This window comes from Carassius carassius, chromosome 23 (assembly GCF_963082965.1).
Source record: "Carassius carassius chromosome 23, fCarCar2.1, whole genome shotgun sequence".
Taxonomy (NCBI): Eukaryota; Metazoa; Chordata; class Actinopteri; order Cypriniformes; family Cyprinidae; genus Carassius; species Carassius carassius.
The window spans coordinates 25,821,242-25,844,654 of NC_081777.1; the positions used below are offsets into that span (position 1 = coordinate 25,821,242).

A 23,413-nucleotide genomic window follows, 5' to 3' on the forward strand; every position below is an offset into this window, starting at 1 on the left:
TTATCAATAACTGTTAGTCTGAGAGCATATTAGGACATCTAGCTGTGTGCAAAAGGGCTAATCACATACAATTTCACAATAATGCAAGATAAAATTTTAACAGATAATGCTGACACTATGCATGACTCTCAGTGATTCATACTTTATCATATTAATAGGAATATAAGCTTAAACAAATATCCCATGCTTGCTTACTTGATCACAGAGTAAAGATCAGAACTATAAAAAATGATAATCACTTCAAAGAATATTTTAGCATAACCTTATTTAAGTGAAAAGTTCGTCACATAATCAAACAAAACAAATGAACAGACACATATTTTATAGGCCTACAAATATATATATATTTTTAAAGATGACTTCTTACCAGTCATTCTACTAATATTTGATTTGGCAGTGCATTGATTTCTGTTACATGCATACTACTGTACTGTTCGTATATGAAAATTCAAGTTAAGATTGTTTATAATTTAGACTGCTGTCAACACTGAGTAACTGTCTACACAGTTCAACTGTGTAGTCAGCCTACACATACGAAGATTAAGTTCAATACGATGCTCTCTGTCATGTCACCTTTTCCCTATTGCTTTGTAATAGAATCCGTACAAAAGTTTACATAATAAAAAGGAACGAGCAGCGATCATCATGCCCTCTGCTAATAATCTGCTGTTGTTTGAGTAAATCTGGGACGTTACAATGTTATGAAAGTTTTAGATTATACTAATAGTAAAATAATATAAACAGTGCGCTTACCCTGTGTTTGACAACAACTGCTTTCGACGACACTGCGGCGTGCTGGAAAATGTAGTTTTTATGCGGCAGAAAAAAAAAGAAGAAGAAAATCCCACGCAATGACTTGTGGTACTTGTAGTTTGCACTGATAGCTAGCCGTGGACCACACACAAGAATTGTACCCTACGGTCCTTTATTTGAATATAGTAATAATAATACAAATAAAGTAATAGTACTATTTAATATTTTGTGTCAGTTTGTTTATTTGCTACAGATACAGTAGCTACAGTAGCCACATTGTTTTGTAAAGAAAATACATGACCTCTTGAAGAATACTGTTTTAATTTTTGTTTGGTACTGGATAACATAAGTCTGTATCTCTGTAATCTACTTTTTTGAATTTTTTTATTGCATTAACTGTAATAAACATACAATGATATGCTAAAGCCTAATATGCACTGTATGTGTATATGCTATGATATATATACACAACTTCACATAACGCTAAACAGATCACTCTTTTCAATATAAGTAATATTTCTACACTTCCTACACTAGTGTTACGTCAGTCATAATTTTTAAATCTGTAAAAAATTCTGAAACACAGTAACTTTATGCAGATTAAATTTCCCAAGCAAAATTAACAATTTAGAGTCTCATCAACTGTGGGAAAAACAGTTACGGTTTTTCTGATGAATCATAAAATAATTATAATAAAAAATAATAATAATAATAAAAAAACGATGTTTTGTTCAGTTTTCTTAAATATTCTTTATAATTTATTTATTATTGTTTAAAGTGGAATCATTCACACTTGATGTGAGCATGAATGGTATCAAGGCAATACTAAGTTTTTTGACGTGTAGCCTACTATCTTTAAAATTTCTCGGATGCATATGCCATGGTAATATTTCATTAGCATATAACACCCTCACTGCAACATGGGGACATCGCAGTAAGGAAGTAATAAATGTAATACCAATAGTATTTTGACAGAACTAACGTTAGCTGTTTGCAGAACACCAGTAAGGCCGATCGAGTAGATCGTCGTTTGATTTAGAGGCCCAATTCAACATGATCGGTTACCTCGTCGTTCGATTACAACGCAAAGTCGCTCCGTTCGCTCGCTCGTTTCTCTCATTGCAACTTTTGCAGGCACTCACTCCACAGTCATGATCACCAGCTGAAGCCAAGACCTGCAATTTGGCTCTTTTTTAGAGCCAAACCAGGATCGATACCCGTGGAATTAAGTTGCAGAGATCCTTTTTTCATGACGCACCGCGGGCCGATCATCAAATTGAAATTCTGGATGTGATTTTTCATTCTTTTATCCTTTTTCTCTCCCTGGTGAACTGGGTTAGTAATGCAGGAGACAGCAGCGATTCTGTCCGCGGCTCAAGATGGCAGATTTTTATTGAGTTGTGAGCAGTGCTGTCGCTTCATTTTTTGCCATGAATAACAGAAATCCTTGCACCGATGGCCCCTGTATACGAAGGTAAGATCTAGAGCCCTTACGAGGGTGAAATTAATGTCAGACCTGCACATAATTGACTAACATTATTCACTCTCTCCGCAGAGAGACCGTCGGGTCCTGAGGTTCATTACCAATCTATTACTTGTCTCAGAGAGGATGCATTTGTTAAATTAGTATTAATTATAAAATCTTATCTTGATGTGCTATCAGTTAGTTGTTGGGTTCGTCCAGGTCTATTGTGGATTTTGACTAAAATGTATTTGAACCCGCAAACCTCCCCGTTTCATTGTGTAATGCTGTTTGTTCCCCTTAGTTATTTTTATAGACTGTTAGTGCAAAATAACACAGTTTTATAATCGATTGCTGTGTATTCTGCATGCTTATAAGATATATTAGATTATGGATCTATATATCTATACAAAACTGAAAGTGTATATGAAGCAAACAGGCAGTATACAGATAAGGCTTGATGGGAATTGGGTTTACTAATTTCTCGTTTCACTATTATGTGACTTGTTATTCTGTTGATGCTGCATAATATATGTTGTAATGATTTGGCATGATTTAGACTAACTTATACACTGCAGTGTTAAGGTGACTCATGAATGCTTTATGGAGAATATAGTGAATCCATAGCAGAGTTTTTACTGTCTTGGCATTTTTCTGTTCTCTGTGAGGGGTAAAATCGATTCATCAGCAGCCTAAAAAGCTGGTTTTGTTCTCCAGAGAGCATGCAGAGGTCGCTTACGGGGTTAGTTCACCCCAAAATGAATTCTGTTATCATTTACTCACCTAAACCTCTTGGACTGACTGAGATTTTGGACAGCATGTTAGTGACTGACAGTCTTAGTCACTTTCGCTGCATGCAAAATGAAAGCGAACAGTGATTGAGATTGACATCTTTCCAGGCGCACAGGTTTGGAATGACGTGAGGGTGTGTAAATGATGACAGATTTGACATTTTTGGATGAATTATCTCTTCATGGCTTGTGCCTCCAAACCACATGCTGCCAGTTTTTGGCCATCATAGGTGCACATGCAGCTTTTTGGAGCGATACGTGTGCCTTCAGTGCTTTAAAATGTAAGGTTTTCAGACACAGCCTTCAGTTGGGGTTGAGTTTGATATCAGATTGAGGTTGAGTCCTATTCTGGTTGGATGTAGTTCATAATTTGGACAAATATGAAGCAATGCATGTGTGCGATAGTGACTCAAATGTCAAGAGGTACCATGCCAGCCTCAGACAGCTGAAGGTTTGCATTTGTCTTTATTTAATTTTTTCAGTATTTCAGATTGATAAACCATGCTCCCTCTACTGGTGATAGCAAACTCCACCTTTTTTTGTCTTTAAGATTATTTGCACAGAAATGAATAAGCATTACTTTTTAGGGTTTGCCTTATGAAGGCAAGTGGAAAACATGCAAACCTTTACTCACAGCTCTACAACTTTCTTAGTTGATTAGATGATAGATGATCTTAGATGGATGCTAGATAGATTCATCTGGTGGAACTGTAACATTTGAAGACCCTCAATGGAACCTTATGGGACATCTGAAGACCCACTTGTTTTAGCTTTCGTGTAACTTTCGAGGTTTGCTCTGGCTGTCGTATAAACAGCTTCTCCAATTGGGACGTTCACTATAATCCCAAACAAAACCAAGTGAGTTTATTTATGAAACAATCTGTAGGACTTAAGCCTAATTGTTTAGTCGAACAGTGATGTGCATGAGGTATAACGAGGGATTTGTCATTTGGAAGTAGTTAATGAAGTAGAAACGACATTTTTCTGGTGGTTTCTCTTTCTCTGCTCTTCCTTATTATAGATGTGTGTGCTCAAGATGGAAATGTGGGGCAGCATCACACATTTCCTTTACTGTCCATATGTCTTGTGTGATATTTATGAATGCAATTATGTAGTTTTCACACTTCAGATGGCTGGTTTATGCAGAAATGTGTTTCTTATGCTGCTTATCTCTATTTGTTTCACTTGTAGAGTTGTTTTCATTGCGTTACAAAAGCTGGAAATTTTAATATGGTGGTGGTGGTGTCATTATCTTACAAATACCTAATAATTTGTTGCTTTTTGTGGTTTGAGCAATATAACGCCAGTGTATGTAAACACACATTAAAACTAGATTAAATGTCTGGGCATGCTTGTTTAGCATTTATTTACAGACGACTCTGCTCGTTTCATGGCTGTCAGATGTGTGTATTGTGTCGCTAAGGCACATGCACGCTGTGTTCAGCTCTTTTCAAAATCTGGAGTAAAAGACCTTTCGGTTTGTGAATAAATATCTGTTACTGCTCCAGTTTAGGGTACAGACTGTCTGTGGAGACGTTTGTAATGCCAGTCCATAGTGAGAGCTCTTTGTTGTTGACTTTTCCCCTGCACTGATGTGTCTTTGTGGAGCGCTGTGGTGCAGGCCCAACGCTCTGGCTCAATCCCATATGGAAGGGTAATCTGGGGCCAGAGGAGTCTTGGCTCCTGGCCTCGTAACCCACACTGACATGTTGATAAATGCCTGATGTGAGGACCAGGACAACCTGTCTCTACAGCAGAAGGAAGCAAATTTTTAGATTTGGAATGCTGGAGATGGAAAGACACCTTGAGTCAGGCCTGGGTCCTTCCGTTTATTGTTTTTCCTCTTTATATTTAGGGGTCAAGTGTGCCAAGTGTTAATATTGTTTACAGTATGCTTAATCTTTAAAGGAATAGTTATTAAAAATTACAATTACATTATTATTTATTCACCCTCATGCTGTTGCAAGACTGTACGACTTTCTTTCTTCCCTGGAACATTGAAGGTCGAGTGTTTCACAGTTAAACATAAATATACCATACTGTTCAATAGTTTGATGTCAGTAAATTACAATTTTTATTTAGCAAGGAGACATTGAATGAACAAAAACCTTTAAACATTTCAAATATATTTAATTGTGAACTTTTTATTCATTAGGGAATCTGGAAAAAAAATATTGTGTCATGCTTTCCACAAAAACATTAAGAAGCACAACTGTTTTTCACATTGATATTAATAAAAAGAAATGCTTCTTGATCAGCAGATTAGCATATTAGAATGATTTCTGAAGGATCGTGTGACACTGAAGACTGGAGTAATGTCTACTGGAATCCAGCTTTGCCACCACAGGAATAAATAACATTTTTAAATCTATTATAATGGAAAATGGTTATTTCAAATTATAATAATTTTTTACAATATTACTTTTTTATGCATTTTTTATCAAATAAATACATTCTTGTTGAGCATAAGAGGCCTCTTTTAGAAATGTATCTTCAAGCTTTTGAGATTAACCAAAGAAACCAAAAAGAAAAAGCACCCTCAAACTGGTCCAAATGACTTCTCCATTATATTCCAACCCTTCTGAAACGAATCTTTTAAGAACCGGTATAATTGTCTAAACTGTACGATTAGTTGTTCTCTGACCTGTAGATGATCTCAACCAACTGTTTTTGCCTTTCAGACCTTTGGAAACCTTCTTGGTTCCCCTGAGTTTGAGTTCATTCCACCATCTCCACTTGATGAGCATCTGCGTCATACATTTAATAAAGCAACTTTTCCAAACATGTTTTGGTGTTGGAGTTGATTGATTGTCCCTAACTGATCTTAACCCATGGCTAAGGTCCAGGGTCATTGCCAGTTGAGAATTGCAGGAAAATCTATAAGTTTGGAGGTCATCGCCCCTGAGTGAGTTTACATTGTTACCCCCCTCAATCAAGAGGAAGTGCTTCCTTGCGAGGACATTGAAGCATTGTGACACTGTTTGGCAGACAGACAAATCCCTGGTTCTCATAGCCATCCACGTTTGAAAACCACAATGGCCGTCCAGGTCATTGGTCACTCTGGAAGTAGTCTTTTCCAGCGTATTATCCTCACAGAAGTCTTTACAGTACTCTTCGCCTCACCGTGGGTCAATGAATGAACCGCAGGCCTACTGAATGTGATTATGCTGTCCACATCTTGTGTTCCTTTGAAGCCTGAGGGACATTTGAGCTCTCAGAACCTCAGTGGGGAAATGCCTCACAGGTGTGCTATGGTGCCCAAGGGAGTAGAATTGTGGGAAATGGGGGTTGGTTAGTTAATGGGGTCTGTCCTACTGACAGAAACCAAAAGTGCAGGGGAAAATGGGGCTTTGTTACTATCCACGGTGAGCTCATTCATTTTTATAGGTGCTTATTTTGCCTGTGAAATGCACCACTTTTTGCATGTTTGGATTGAAACTGAAACGTGCATTGACTAATTGATCTAAGATTTAAAAAAAATCGCTAATCTTTATAAACACTCAGGCGTTTGCTGTATGGCACAACTGCTAGTGAACAAGCTCAATATTCCAACACGATCTCATAATGTGTCTCTCTCATTATCAATAAATGACTGTCTGAGAAAGACGTTAATGGCAAACGTATTTATAAATGAAATTCAGAAAGGGGTAGTAAAAGTAAAGTCATTTGCACTCTGTGTATGGCTGTAATTATCTTCAAAGCTCAACAAGTATGAAATATAAACAGTGGATGTTTTGGTATAGCATGTTTTTCTCATTAAGTGATTTTTGTGGAAGCTTGTCACAGCGACGCTGACCTCTAGAAGTCTCACAGAACGAAACTGTCAAATGAAGTAAACATTGTTAAATGTGATGGCTTTCAATATTTTATTCATCTCTTTTATTATAAAAACAAACTTTGAATCCTTATTAATTCAACATCGTAAACCTCAGAGGATTTGTAAACCTCTGTATGACTCTGAAGTTGTTCATTTGTAAAAGCGTTTGCATTTTAGATGCTATCAAAATGTTGGTATTGTATGTTTTGTTGTCTGTGCAAACATATAAAAATGTAACTGTTTGCTACAGTTGGAGTAGAAAATTTAAGAAAAAAAAATGGGGGCTGTAAAAGTTATAATTTATTTAATATTGTAATTTTTATATGAATTACTGAATTTTAAACCATAATACTAATAAGAATTTTTCCATCATAACAGCGTTGCCTTAGTATTATTTTCATACTAATTATATTTTCATTAGTAGCACTATTTATTAAGATTTTTTTTAAGACCTTTTTTATATTTTCAGTTTTTACTTTAAGTTGAAGTAATTTTAAAGGTGTTTTGTCATTTATATTAGTTTCAGTCTTAGTTTCAGTAATTTAGTAATAGTAATTTATACTTTCATCTTATTTTATTCCAGTTGGTCTGGAACATACTTAAGTTTAACGTATAAGTACAAAGAAATAAATTAGAATTCAATGTTTTCCTTCATGTTTATGAATCCACCTGTACATTAATAATGGTAGAAAAAAAGATACACAACGTTAAATTTAGGCTAATTACTTATTTTTGTGTTTTAGTAATTACTGTAGTTTTAGAGTAATGTCTATATAAAAACATTTATTTTGAAACCACTTTAGAAACAAGATTTCATGCTTAATATTTTTTCTCACATAGTCCAAATGGATTTTTATACATAATATATAGCTATTTTTTATTTTTAATCTTTATTATTTTTTAGGAAGCGTGTCCCTTGCCGAAAGGATCATCACATTGCACTGACTATCTTTGTCTTCAAGTTCTGCTCTGTACATCCCCTCTCGGACACCAGAGCACATGACCTGCAGGCTACATAATGGGACTTTATTATTTCAGAATTAGCCTGTTTGTTGTGCCCATTTTGTCTTGCGTAATAATTTATGTAACTCCCAGTTTTAATGACTAATTTGCGGTTCTCTATTTGTGTAAGTTTTGGCATGACTGGCATCAATTAGTCCGCTATAAGGTTCCGTGGAGAGCCGTGCCAGCGACGTTAGTCCGAGAGCTCTCGCCACATGCGCGGTACTCCGGGGTAGGTGAGTTCAGCATTGATTCGCAGCCATGCGGAAACAGAAGGATCCAGCTGCAAGCCTCTCTGTTTGTTTAGTGGTGCGGGCGTCAGATATGATGCAGCACCAAGGACATTTTTCAGACGATGCTGAGTGTCATACCTTTCTACACCCACACTTATCCCGCAGAACTAATGCATTCTGGGATACATTGCGTGTTTACACGGTAAACCGAAGGTTTGCATTTAGTTGCCAGGCTATGTCAACATATGGTCACTTAGTGAGGTAAATAAGCAGCAATGAAAATGCAAAGGGAATCCGATGGGAATGGCAAGGAAATCAAGCCATTTTTGTTTCAAAACATCACAAATAGGCCTTTTTTGACTCATTCTGCCAGGTCTGGTGGATGTGCTTTTTTTTCGTAAAGGGTGGGGGTCCAACTGGCATGTTTCCTTTGATCAGATATGAGAGGATCAGTTCACGCTGGGGTCCCTCCCGGCTGCATTCTTCCACCAACAAAGGGAAATGAAAGGGGACTTTTTTTCACAGCCGCTGGATTTGCGGGGCTGTAATCACATGGCAATTACTCCTTCATGAAGGGCACCATTCATTTCGCCTTCACACCTATGGTTACCAGCACCAGGGTTCATATCACCAGCCACTGACTAATGGAATGTTGTGGAATTGGAAGCTGCTTTTGTGCAATGCAATCCTGCTTATGCCTATGTCTCAGGACATCAGTTATGACTTTTAGTAAAATGCACAAGTGCAAGTAGTTGATGACACAGGTAGCTTTGGTTTAACTTGAGCTGAAACATTTGGAGTAGGAACAATTTTCTCTCAGGAATAGCTAAATTTCATAAACAATTGGCAAATGGCAAGGAGTACATTGAATTAACCATTGTGCTATGCTTAAAAAAAAGAAAAAAAAAAAGAAAACCTTAAAACCTAATTTGATGTTCCCAGTCAAATATGAGCTTGTAAGTCTTATTATGACCGTATCTTGGATTCAGTCTTGTTCAAAACTTTTCTTTCAATTAACATAGGTTTTGTATTTCTTTTGGAACTGATTGATCATAAGCCTTATTGATCTGAGCTTTCCTCAGTTTTTGAGTGAAAACAACATGATTTGTGGATAATTTCACTCAGAAGCTGAGTTGCAAATACAAAACCAATTGTAAGAAAACAAGCTGTTTATCTATCTATCTCGGGAACACCAGAGTTATCAGTTTTGAGGGGAATTTGTACTGTGTGAGCAGACTTTATAGGTTTTAATCCAATGTGTTGACATTAACTTGCATTTTTTATATAGAAAAAAATCCTCTCTGGGCCAAAATGACCAGAAAAACAGAAATGGTAGTTTTTTGTAAAATTCTTTTGTACTCCTATAATCTTTGTTTTATTTACATCTTTGGAGAAATCTTTTTTTTGTCTAATGTACTTGAAGATATAACATGGTTTTATGTGCTCATTTCTGTAATTTGGGTTACTGTGCATGTGCATACTTGGATGAAACCAGGGGTTAAACTGGCATACAAAGCATTCATTGGTCTTTCAGCTTACCCTCCCCCTCCCTGTTCTGCCCATGCCGTGCCAGCTTGCTGAAAGCACATTGTCTATGCCCTATATAATCTTGTTGTTTTCAAGAAACCCCCATAAGTTGGGCCAATTGGCCTGGCGAGGCCCGGCCTGCTTTATCAGGGTAATGTACAGTCTAAACTTGATGAGACAGACAGATTAGCTTTTTCCACAAACATCTCATAGTTAGACCCCAACATAATATTAATCAGCTGATCAGCTTGATGTATATCTTTACTCTTATTACTAGGACTTTCTAAACAATGACTTTGTGATTTTAAAAATGTTTTAAAAGGAATATTTTCCCTTTAAATAATAATGCAAAGTCTAAATATACCCGAAAACAAACTCTTTATTTTATTTTATTTATTTTAATGTTTTAATCACTTTTTAAAATTACTTTAAGTGCTTCAATATATATTTTTGTGTAATATTTAGTTTTTTTTTCTTTCTTTTTTTTTTACTTTTTTCGTTTACTAAAAATAGTACTTTCTTTTAACGATGTAAGATAGATAGATTTTTTTTAAACATTAAATGTAATTAAACAAATTTAATCATAGTGGTAAATAAAACATTATTTGATTTTTCTTCACAGTATGTATGTATGTCTCAGTCTTTCTCCATCTTATTTAAGCATTTCTTGAAGGCAATATAGTCAGGAGAATAGAGTAGAAGAACAGCCCTGAGAGAGATATTTTCAATAAGTCTCTTCAAAATGGTCACTTCCCACCCTCTCATTCTCGTGTTTTATGCCTCATGTACTGAACGCGGCAGACAGCGCTGCAGGTAAAACTTTCCCCACACAGTCAGTCATTGTGGGGTTTGGCCGCCCAGCCCAACTGTGGGCTCTTCACAGATGGCTGCAGGTTTCGTGACACGCTTGGCTGATAACCAAAGGACTTCAAAGCCCCAGACAGCCAGAACAGAGCTGAGAGAGTCTGCCCCACTTTTTGATGTGTGCCTGGAGGAGTGAGAAAGGGACACTGGCGCCCCGACAGACCAGAGCACTCTTAAGAGCCGGAGATGAGCGGCCCCTTTGCCCCTTAATGAGCTCTGCTCGAAAACCAATCATGCTCACACACAGGTCCTCTTTGTCAAGAAAGCTTGTTCAGTTAACGGTAGACTCTATTTAAACGAGTAAAGCTCTGATTGGCAACTTTTTAAAACTAATCTTCACTTTTAAGTCACTCTTTGAATTCAAAGCACTGTGAAGGTCTTAAAGATAGCTCAACCAAAAATGGAAATTGTCCCCGAAAAAAGAATAAAAACATTTAATTGACAAAAATAATGGTAGCACTTTATTTTAAGGACCAATTCTCACTATTAGCTAGCTGTTTATTATCATTCATATTACTAGCATACTGGCCATTTATTGGTACTCCTAAAGCAAATATGAATCCCTTATTCTGCATGACCATATTTTAGATCTCTTAATCTGACCCCATACCTAAACTTATCAACTATTTTACTAATTCCTAATTAATAGTGAATGTGTTCCCTATTCTGAAGAGTTACCAAAATAACATATTGAGACATTTAGCATATCCATTTAGTATAATAAAGCAATTTATACACAACTGTTCAAAATTTTAGGGTAAAGTTAATTAAGAAGTCCTATGCTCAAAGCTGCATTTATTTGATTGAAAATACAACAAAACAATAATGTTATCTTATAAAATGGCTGTATTCTATTTTAATATTTTAGAAATATAATTTAATCCTGTGATTTCTTATTATCATCAACGTTAAAAACAGTTGATATTTTTGTGTAAAATAATACAATTTTGCATTGCATTTATTTAAAATGTTTTGTAACATTATAAATGTCTTAACTGTCATTTTTGATATATATATATATATATATATATATATATTAAATAAATGTATGCATTTAGCAGACACTTTTATCCAAAGTGACTTACAGTGCATTCAGACTAATATTTTTTACCTAACGTGTTCCCTGGGAATCGAACCCACAACCTTTTGTGCTGCTAACGCAATGCTCTACCACTGTATATGCTCTCTATGAGCTGAACTATTGTTCAATACACACTCCAGAGAACAGCGAGGGAAAGGGAGGCTGATGATGGATGCTGCATCCTACATCCTCTCCTCTGCTGGGGTGCATCTTGCGATTTCTTGGAGGTTAATAATTGAAAGGTTGCTGGTGGGTTGTTGGCAGGGTGTAGTTGTGTGTAGGCTGTAACCTTCGTGTGTGTGAGATGCCATCCCCTCTTTCAAGATCAATGACAAATGCGGGCCTGCCCTCCCCTCTGCATATCCCTTGACCGGTCAGGGCAGCTCGACGCTCCCGGAGCCCAGAAAATCTCGGTCTCCTTCCTCGCTCCATCTCCAAGAAAGGCCAAATGCCGACCTTTTGCTATGAAAGCATGGCCTTTGCTATTTCTGGGATTGTTGTTTTTACCTTGAAAACTTTACTGTGAACACAACATAGCAAGAGCGTGAGGTAGAAAGAGGTCGAGGTGGATGGAAGCTGATACAACTGGGTGGATACTGAGCGTCAACACTGGGACTCATTCCTTTCTTGGGCTCCGGATCCTGTTTATTTTAGGCTGGACACCCTCTTTCATGTGTCTTGAAAGTCCGTGTTGCCTTTGGTGTCACAGGCTGGCTGACTGATTAGAGGCTTCTCTCTTTGAGGAGTACGACAGCAGAATGTCTCAATCCGTGAATCCCTTTGGGACGGTGCTGCAGGTACGTTACAACCTCGAACTCAGCTCAGAGACGAGGCAAGTCCCATCAATAATATATACATCCCCTTTCTACTTTCAGTAAGAATTTGAGTCACATGTTGTGGGGGCCCAGAGCACTTAGGATTCAGCCTTGAAAAAAGAGAAGACAAGAATGAGCTTAATAAAGTAGTTTATATATATATATATATATATATATATATATATATATATATATATATATATATATATATATATATATATATATTTATATATATATATATATATATTTATTTTTTTAATGTATTTTCACTTTTTCATTTTTTTAATTAATTATGATTTTGCTATCTATTTTATCTATTGGTACCGTTTCAGTTATCAGCTGATATTAGAAATATTAAAATGTATTGTAAATATTTTATGTTAAATAGTGCATGCTCATTTCACTTATTTATACATTTAGATCATCCTGTTCATTATGTAACACACTTATCATTTAATAACACCGTTAAATGCAATCTTTAGCAAATTTTAGAGTGAATATCCATTGTTGAATATCCATTGATCCATTGGTACATTACATTTGTAATGTTGTGATGTCTTTATTCACTTGTATGATACAATAATACTATACAATGACTAATACATTTTAGGATTTTATTTTATTTATCATTATTTTATATATATATATATATATAAATTATTTTTATTTATTTATTTATTTTTAATAATTTTCAGCTTTATCAGCCAGTGTTATTTTTGTATTATTTATATATTAATATATACTATAGTATTTACAAAATCTATGTTAGTTTTAGTTAACACCGTTATCAGCTTATTAGTATTTTATTACTGGGAACCAATCAGCATGAACATTCTGTTAAACATCTGCTCCTTTCTTGTGCCGTGCAAGAAGGAATGTCACAGGTTTGGAATGACATAAGCGTCATTAAATGACAGAATGTTCGTTTTGGGCTGAACTGTCCCTTTAAGCTGTGTGTTTGTGTGAGTGGCAGTTTGGCGCTGTGGCCTGAAATGTCTCATGTGGCTGACACTGCTAAGGCCATGGGCCTGAACTCTGTTGCATTTGAGAATGGAGGATACACACACGCACACAATAGTCTCATACTGAAGAGAGAGCAGGGAACGGGTGGGTTGAATGCTTATCACAATCAGACACATGGACAGTGTGTGTGTGTGTGTGTATGTACAGTATGTCTGTCAGACCGGTGTCAGAGCTTCTACAGCCCTGCCCTCCTTCAGCCAGCCAGCGTTCAAAAACAAACATGTTTTGGAAACATCTCTCTATAGCTCGCCATTGGCTGCCAGGCAGACTGATCGGGTCTGACTGGTTCCTTAGCACTTCAGTATGATCTGATCCTGAGAGACGCCTCTGCTCAGATATATTTTAATATGTCTGAGAATGTCAGAAGGTTTTTGTTTCCATGTGTTTGCCCAAGCATGAAACAAATAAAAGAGCCGTCATATATATACATATAAGCAGAATGAATGCCACAGCACTAAAGGGCCTCCCATATAATGCAGGCAAAGAGCCACATGAGGAAGATATGACAAAAACAATACTGTGTGTTCTGTCTTGGGTGTTTGTGTCATTTTGTATTCCTTATTTTCACCAATGAAATGTGGGTTTCCTAGGCAACTGATTGGTCTTAAGGAACATAACATTCACGTTTTAAAAGCTTTCCATCCATCCGTTCTTTGGATCCTTTGTAGAATTGTAGGTTGAAGCTTCCCATAAACTGATAAAATTGTGTCCATCCAAACTTGTGTGTGTGCTAGAACAATTAACGCATGATTTTTCTGAATGCTAATAGAATCATGTTTGAGTTATGCATGATTGGTGCTGATTGGTCACCTGGCTTTGTGTTGTTAGTGACTGTTAGCTAGCATGTTGTTGTCTGGATTTGACTTTTTAGAATTTGAGTCACATGACAGTAATGAAGGTTTGGTCCTAGAAGCTTTCTTCTGCAGGTCATGACCCTTGTTGATCCCTCATGGGTGACAACTTAATAGATTTACACTCCTGTAAAAAACAAAAAATAATAATAAAATGCCATTTTAAAATCATAGAATTTTTGGATTATCTGGTAGAAGTGCAGCAACAAATTCTACTGATTTGAATGCAGTTAAAACAATTGATTTAATAAAGCAGAGAGGTTGAGGAAAAGCCCAAAAGTTATTAAGAGAGACAGTAAATAAAATAATTGTATTATGAATTATATCTCAACTGGAATGATTGCTTTAAAATTAATAAAAATTATAAGTACATTTGCAAGACCAAAAATTGTTCCCTTGAAGAATCCACCCATATGTACCGTATATGTATTTATTCAGATACCTTTGAAGTTAATTAAAGAAAAAACATGTAAAAGCCATTAGAAATGCTCTAGCTTTTATTATTTAGTTTGTCTTCATATAAAGGTCATAAAGGGAATAAAAAAAATCATAGCACATGTAGAAACTCATTTATCATCTTATATTCAAAACCAATAGACAGACTCCGATGGAGTCACTGATTACATTATTTTTTAACTTATTGTTGTGTGTGTGTGTGTACGTGTTCCAGTTTTGTTCTTTTGTTCTGTCCAAGCCTGTAATTTCATTCTTGCCTCCCCAGAAAATGTCAGCCCGTCCAGTAATCAGATTACTCATAGTTTATGGCTTTTGCTGAGGTATTAATATGTTGTTTATGTTGTTCACTTATCACTATCGTCAGTGGGTGGCAGGACTCCAGGCTTTGTTTATGGAGCTCTCAGCACCGCTGGGCTACAGAACATCATTTGTGACTCAAAGTCAACATGAAACTGTGTTCACAAACCATTTAACTCCTGTAATGTGATGTATGATGAATGAAAAAAATGTAGAACAGGACTTGACTTTATCCATCAGGAATTGATTGGATTGTGTGTCTGGGACGTGATTTGAATGATGGGGTTGAAAAAATAACTTGGTACCTTTGGAAAAAGGCTTCATGTCAGTTGAAAAGGAAAGATGAAAAATGCACCAGTGAATAGTTAATATTAAGACCAGGAATGTAAATAATTTTGATTTCATGTTGACTTAAAGGGATAGTTCATGATTTGCTCTCATGTTGTTCAAAACCTGTATGAATTTCTGTCTTCTGTTGAACTTCTGTTGGTTTTTGAAGAATGTCTGTAACCAAACTGTTGCCGGTAGCCATTGACTGCTATAATATTTTTCTTCCCTTCTATGGAAGTCAATGGCTCCCAGCAAATGTTTGGTGACCGACATTCTTCAAAAACCTTCTTTTGTGTTCAACAGAAATGGTTTGGAACAACATGAGAGAGAGTAAATGATGACAGATTTTTCATTTTTGGGTGAACTATCCCTTTAAAGGAATATATTATAAACCTTTGTACAATTATTTATTACCCCCCCCCCCCACCCCATCATGTTAGTCTTTTTTTATATCATAAACAGTCATACACTGAACAATAATTATTGTACTAGAAACCATTTTTACGTAGAAATGGTTACAAACAATTACAAAGAAATGACGAGTAACACATTGAATCAAACATTACATTTCAAAGTAAAAAAAAATGAAATAGTATAATTTTTGTGAAACATACTCCAGTAATCTGAAGTTTTATTTACAGTAAACTCCGAAAAATCCTTCTTTTTTCTTTTCTTTTTCTTTTTTATAGAGTAATTTAGTTTTACGTGACTGTTTTCCTTCTCCATTATGAGCATGATTCAACAGGCTGTTTTTCTACTGTATCTTTAAGACTTCTCTATGTAAATAACATCCATTATGATTGTCTAACGTCAGTGTACCACCATAGTTCAATAAGACTAAATACTGAACTGACATTGTTAAGTAAACATGGATGAACATGTTACTTGAAAATGACTCTGAATGAACTGTTTTGAGTTTTTATAGTCTGAGTGGACAGGAGAATGCATTTTGTTATCCTTAAATCCTGTTTTCCATGATATTTTCCCTTTATTTTAGTCCCTTAGCCTTAGTTCTTCCCATCATTCCATACAAGTTTGTGCCGTTGGGTTATAAAGGTCTACCACACACACACACACACACACACACACACACACACACACACACAAACACACACACTCACACTCACACACTCACACTCTTTCTCCCCGGAATGTGATGTATTTGCAGGAAGAACCAGTCATAATGTATCCTGAAGAGCTGGCCTGTGAGGACTTTGGCTTATTAGCCGTGTCTGTTTATCTCTGGTATTCTCCAGAACCGTCATTTGTGTAAAGATTATACTTGATGGAAACCACAAACTGAACCGGCGAATGACAGATGTTCAGAATTCCAGAAAATCTTGTTAAAATAACACAAAAGAGCAAATGCTTTTGTGAACCACTGCTTTTCTCCCAATGCTGTATTCACTTTGATAACACTTGAATTCAGAATGAGCTTCTTTTGTTAATTTCGAAGCCGCTTTTAACTTGTTTTGTGGTTAAGAACAGTTGTTTTATCAGGGTAGAGAATCACTTTAGTCATTGGGGCGCCACATTTATCTGTGCTTTGAGCGCCACAACTGCAGGATGTTCTCTGCATGTGTGTGTGTGTGTGTGTGTTGTCTGCTCTCGGTGTGTGAATCTTGTTTCATCTGTGCCTGGCTTGGCTTTGTGGTTAGACTCTGGCATGTTGCTCAGGTCTTGTTTTTTTGAAGTGCCAACAGTGCAGCAAAAACCTGCAAAACACACTTTCGCAAGTACCCCGGCGCGCACACACACACACCGCAACAAACAACAAAATCACTCATGGTTTGTTATTGTTCCTCAGCGATTCCAATCAAGAGTGGCAAATAAAATAAAGCAAACCTTTAATCAACATAATTAAAACATTCCAAATTTTCCTCGTCACTGTTTTATTAGTGGGGCTGGCGAATGCTAGTGGATGTTGTGTTACTGTAATGGTCTGATAACAGGGCTGTACAAGTTACTTTTTATCAGGTGCTTGTCCTTAAACAGCCGTCGTCTTAGTTTTAATGTTCTTGAAGTGGAGAGAGAGTTAGTCAGCTGGTCTTGAAGCATTAAAGTAGCTACTGTGAGCTCCTTTCTGCACTTCAAAAAGCATTATTTTTAGCCTGTTCTATTGCTTATAATAAATAAATTGTGGGGGAGTCCTTGTTATTATGATAGTAGTAAATGTATTTTTTCAGTATTGATTATTTTATTATTTCATTTTTATTCTATTTATTATATATTTATTTGTTCTTATTTTAATTTTTTTTTAAACTTTTTTAAACTTTTTATATTTATTATATTTATTACTATTCTTATTAGTAGTAGTAGTAATATTATCGATTATTTTTATACTATTCAATAAATATTATCGTGTTATTTATTTATTTTAATTTTTAATATTTATTTATTTATTAATATTTTTACTACTAGTAGTAGTAGAAGTACTAATAGTATTAATAGTTGTAATAATATTTACATTTATTATTGGTTATTTATTTATTATTTATTTATGATATTACAAATGGTTATGTGTCACTGACTGGAAGCAGTAGAAGTGTTGAATTTTTATTATTTTATTGTTGATTTATTGTTAATTTTTGTTATATTTCTACTTACTGTTGAAGCTGACTATTTATTTTTATTATTATTCGAAAAAGTAGTATGTAGCATTGCTTTTTATTTATTATTCTGTTTATATTTTTATTAATTATATTTTACTAACAGTTATGTTTGACTGATGTTACTATTATTATTATAAGTAGTAGTAGTATTTTAATTTATTTCATTTAATATTTATTTATAAAATGTATCATTTACAATATAATTTTGTTGATTATATTTTTCTAGCTGTTATATTTTGTTGTACTTAGTATTTTAAATTATTATATATTTTTTTAATTTTTATTACTGGCTAAAGACTAGATATTAAACTTGTTGCTTTTAGAGAACTATGCAAAAAAAAAAACACACTCCCATGATGCCCTTTCCATATGTCATCTATAGCCCCTTCTAAACATATTGCTTCCTCTATTCTCACACACTGGCCTTGATAAGCAGTCGCTAACAGGCTGGTTGGAGAGGTCACAAAGCCTGTGTGTGACAGTGTGTGGTGTTTGTTTGTCTTCCTCTGAGGCCGTCAGAACACATGTCAGTGGCTTTAGCTGCTCTCTGGCCCAGCTGCTGTCTGCTCTGCTCAACTAACACCTCACTAAATATCACACAAACACCCCACTAATGGGTTACATTAGGGTCAACGTGCATCCATGTCACCGCTTCATTCTGTGACATCCTTATCCATCTCACACAGAAGGGACATTTTATTTCTTAGAGGTTACTCTTTCAGAGCTCAGGTTTGTGAGAAAAAATGTCAGAATTGTGATATTTAAACTCAGAATTGTGAGAAGTAAAATTAGAATTGTGATTCTCAAAATATTTTGGAATACAGATATTTTTCTCAGAATTGTGCGTCTAGCTGCCTCTGTTACGTTCCATAAATAGGTTTGGATGTGATCGCTAAATGAGGACTGGGTGGTCAATATCCTGCAGCATCTGCTGTTTGTGTAAGCGTCTCTCTCTTTCTGGAGGTCTCGGGGTTTGAGATGAGCAAAGATCAGTGAACATATCCAGGCAAAGAATTAAACAGCCTAAGAAATGCTCCTATAAGCCGCATGTCTCGTTTCCTGCTGGCACTCTTCCTATCTTCACACACTGCACGAAATGTGTGCTCCCGGCCTCTCAGAGCTCTCGTGTCATGAATAGAGACAATAGCCAGAGGTTTCCTGCTCTCACTTTCCATGGGACTACTGGATTTCATTAGACGAGGGAGTGGATGCTAGTTAGATTTGGGAGTAAGTAGATATTTTTATTTATTTGTTTATTTATTTTATTTTGGTATGATACCAATATTATTTCAAATCAATATTTTATTCATTTATTTATTTTTAAATCAACAAATAATTACTTAAATGTATTCATATTCAAATTATTGGTTAATTATACATAATATATTAATGGTTAATACTTCTTAAATGAACAATGTAAATTAATAACTATTTGAAAAATCCTTATTTACTAATATCTAAATATCTAAATATTATTAATAAATATATAAATATTTTTAAATTACTGAAATTGTTAAAAAGTAGTATATTAGTGATAGATGGAGTTATAGTTTTTGCTTAGTGTATTACTTTAGTATTAGCTATATATAGTAGTAATTATTAGTATTTTGAATTAGCTTTTTTGTTTAATTTTAAGTTTTAGTAATTTTTTTTTAAATACTTTTCATTTGTATTACTTTGTGTGCATATCTATTATTTACATGCAAGCTTATTATTATTATATTTATTTTTTTTAATACTTTATTTCATATTTATTTTACATTTTCAAAGTTTTGAGGCTTAGGTTTTTAGCGTATTATTTATATATTATTCCAACTTTATTTTACTGAGAGAAAATTATTTTTAAGTTGTAAACCCGACCATGAAAAGAACAAGATTAATGGAAAAAAATACAGAATATATACTTGGGGTATGACTCTCTTCGCTTGAGAAAGTAAGCAATCACCTAGCAACCACCCATAACACCCTAACAACTGCATAGCAAACATGCTAAAACCAATCGGAGCACCATGTTCTTCTGAACTCGTTTGTCTTTATGTTTTGTCTTTTGTTTCTTTATTTTTTTTCATTTATGTACATTGTCTTTCTGCTAATGCACTTGTGAATATAAGTGTACAATTATTTGTTAAGCCAGAAAAGTACACACACGCACACAAACAATGTCTTAAGATAGGAGAGGAAAGGAGAGCAAAAGAAGAAGTGATGTGCAGGGGGAGGTCAGCAGAGAGACTGCCGGGAGACGGCAGAGGGGATAGAGTGGCAGAATAACTGTAGGATTGGAGAGCTGGAAAAGATCAGTCCAGACCTGGAGAAACAAGATACCAGGAGACCTTACAAATGACTAGATCTCACAGAAAGCCAGGTAGTAAAGGACTTGAAAGGAAGAAGAGACTTTTTTTTAGAAGAGACGCATGGAAAGGAGAAAGTCTCCAAGGCTTCCTGTGCTTCCTCCCCCCTGATGGTATGCTACAGTGGGCATCGCTCGGAGCCATGGGGGATAATGCTATGTCTAGACAAGCGGAGGTCAATTCATTAACCACTGATTTCTCAGGACACGGTCCTTTGTTTGCGTTTATACCCTTGTGAGCAGCCAGATGTGTTATAAAAAAAATAGAATCCTCACATTTCCATGTACTTTCTCCATTAAAGAGTAAAAAAGCTTGTATTTAAAGCTATAGTTCACCCCAAAATGAAATTTTTTTGTCATCATTTACTCACCCTCAGGTCTTTCCAAACCTGTATCTTTCTTATGTTGAACATAAAAGCAGATATTCTGAGAAATGCTAGCAACCAAACAGTTGTTGGTCCCATTGACTTCCATAGTATTTCTTTCCCATTTCTTCAAAATATCTTCTTTTGTGTTCACCATAAGAAAGAAACTCCTACAGGTTTGGAACCACATGAGGGCGAGTAAATGTTTTTTTGGGGGGGTGAACTCCTTTAAACTCTGATCTCCTCATCCCTTTAAAAAGTAGATTATCCAACCTTGGACAAAATGGAGTAATAGGTGATCCTGTAGTAAACTGACCATTAGCAGTTCAACACGTTGCTTGTATAGGGCAGATGAATAGCTCTTTGGTATGCTCTGTGGCAGTGCTTTAAACCGGCCCGCTCTGTGAGAGGTATGCTGAAAGCTGGCTGGCACTATAAAAAGCATTCCAGCATTGTAAATATGAAACAATGGAGCAGACTGGTTGTATTCTCACTCCAGACTTCAGAAATACCTATAGTAAACGTCACCTGTTGAGTTTGTGTGAGCTTTTTCTGTGATATCAGTACATAAACATCATTCTCGGGGTGCTAGTCGACTCGAGGCTGTAAACGCTCAGACCGCTCTCACGCTGTACAGCTGCAGAGTTCCTGAGGTTGGATGGGAATGAATGCATTGTTGTTGAAGATAGCATCTGACCATTTGAACTCTCTTTAAATTGAATTACCACAGAGTGAGTTTGGTGAACAAAATTCTGAACTGAAGAATTGGCTCCCATCTATCTATCTATCTATCTATCTATCTATCTATCTATCTATCTATCTATCTATCTATCTATCTATCTATCTATCTATCTATCTATCTATCTATCTATCTATCTATCTATCTATCATAATGATTTACCGTTCTTTTGTTCCATCTATCATTTTATTTGTTTGATCCAGTCAAACTACTGGTTACTTTAAGACAACTTTCAAAGAAGGCTTTGTAAAGCCAATGTTCAAGGTCTATCTTGTCAGATGTGGCTTTTATAGTCAGATGAATTGCTGTGGATTTCCATTAATTTTAAATGAACGTCTTTACATTGAAATTGCAATTTTGCATCCTGTTTGCAACCTTAATTCAAAAGCAGAAACTGATTGTGGATTTAAAAGCAATTCCCACTTCACTTCTGAATGGCACACAGCCCCAATTCAAAATCAAGTAAGGACATAGACGTCCAGATTGTTTTCTGTCATGTGACATGTTCAGAGCATAACATGGTGAGGCATAGACTTTAAGGTACTCAATTGTATTACAATGCCAAAAACAAACATAATGGAGCAGTGATGAGTTAGATGGAGGAGTTGTTGCACAGTGGTAATCTGAACGTGTCAGCTGCCTGCGAGACTAGATTACCGCTCATGTCTGACGCAAAGAATTCCAGGGATGTTCCATCTGATCAGCCATTGCCGCGGGAGATTTATTACTTTCCAGGCTCCATCCCCACCTCCGCCAAACACACATACGCACACATACAGAGCCACTGACCACGTACAAATTATTTTTAGCGCAAAGACCTGGCAAAGAAAAGCGTAATCCAAGGAGTGACATCTGGCCTAGTATTTTATGGGATTAACATTGCTCCTAATAGCAATAGCGGATGTTGCTCATTACTTGCTACATCAACAACTTGCCAGAAAGGTCTTATATATGTTCAGTTAATATAATGTATATAATTTTGTTTATGGGGTCTGTGGTGCATAGAATATATATTTGGTATTTGGTATATTTGGATTATTGAAGGTGCAGTGCAAACTGGTTTGGTTAGAGCTATAGATGGTGAATAGTGCATGCAATATAGGGAATTTATGGTATGAAGGCTATTGGATATACAGTGTATATGCAGTATAGATTGTATGGTCAACGTCTTTAGATGCTCAATCAACTTTTAAAGCCCAAGAATCCCTGGACTTTAGAGCTGAAGCCAGATAGATACTGAAATCATACAGTGGTGTAGTCAAATGTATTAGGTGGAAGGAGAAAAAGAGTTTGAAAAGTGAAAGAAAATGGAGAAACAGAAAGGGAACTTTTTAAACCGTAACTATTAGGAGTCATAACAATGATGAAGTGTTCATGTAAAGTTTCCTCTGTATGTTTCCTGTCTTGGGAATTTTGTTGCGTCAAGAAATTTCTCAAACCAAATGAGATACATTATCTGCTTGTAAGATGAGACCACAAAGGAAAAAAAGTATTTATTCTAATCGAGGTTTATTTTGTATGGAAAGCATCTAACATCCTCGGTGGAGAGGGATAGAGATTATTCTAGAAGGCTCTGGTTGTGCTGTCAAGCTAGACGATTAGTGAAAAATGTTGCTCTCCCTCATGTCATTCCAAACCTTTTTGCTGTTATTTTTTTTTATGGAACACAAAAGTTTTTACAATGAAAGTTTATAGTAGACAGTGTTCTTTTAGTTGAAAATCTATACTTTATTATTGCTCACAAATCTTCTTTTATGGTGCTTTTTGTTCACTTTTGGAGTTTGAAAAATATATTCACAATGAACTATATATATATATATACACACAGTAATTTGCATGACGATTCCTCTTAAAATTATCTTTTTATTTTCCACTTAAAATACAGGTTTCAAAATGACATTTTCCGTTGAACTAATTCCAAACATTATATAACACTTAATATAATACTACATAAATCACCTCTCATTGCATCCACCCATAAATCTTCATGTCAATCATTCAGGACTGAGAGAGAATGTGAGAACATGTTGAAGGTTTTAAAACACTCC

At 35.6% G+C, this 23,413-nt stretch overlaps 2 protein-coding genes across 7 annotated transcripts in view; one reads left to right on the forward strand and one right to left on the reverse strand.

The window, feature by feature from the left end:
• The window catches only part of LOC132101647 (thromboxane-A synthase-like), a 62,186-nt gene extending 61,372 nt beyond the window's left edge, over nucleotides 1-814 (reverse strand). Inside the window, exon 1 of one of the 2 annotated variants that reach the window (XM_059506739.1) lies at nucleotides 754-814. The gene's annotated coding sequence lies outside the window, so the exon portion shown is untranslated. The remainder of the gene's footprint in view (nucleotides 1-753) is intronic. The other variant, XM_059506740.1, reaches the window with a different exon arrangement.
• Nucleotides 815-1,801: 987 nt separating this feature from the next.
• Nucleotides 1,802-23,413, forward strand: part of LOC132101648 (homeodomain-interacting protein kinase 2-like) — a 91,960-nt gene continuing 70,348 nt past the window's right edge. For 3 of the 5 annotated variants that reach the window (XM_059506741.1, XM_059506743.1, XM_059506745.1), the window contains exon 1: nucleotides 1,802-2,227. In XM_059506741.1, the coding sequence (XP_059362724.1) occupies nucleotides 2,209-2,227 (19 nt within the window). In that variant the 5' untranslated portion in view covers nucleotides 1,802-2,208. Of the gene's footprint in view, nucleotides 2,228-2,308; nucleotides 2,329-19,043; nucleotides 19,142-23,413 lie in introns of those variants that run through there. The other 2 variants (XM_059506744.1, XM_059506742.1) reach the window with 2 other exon arrangements.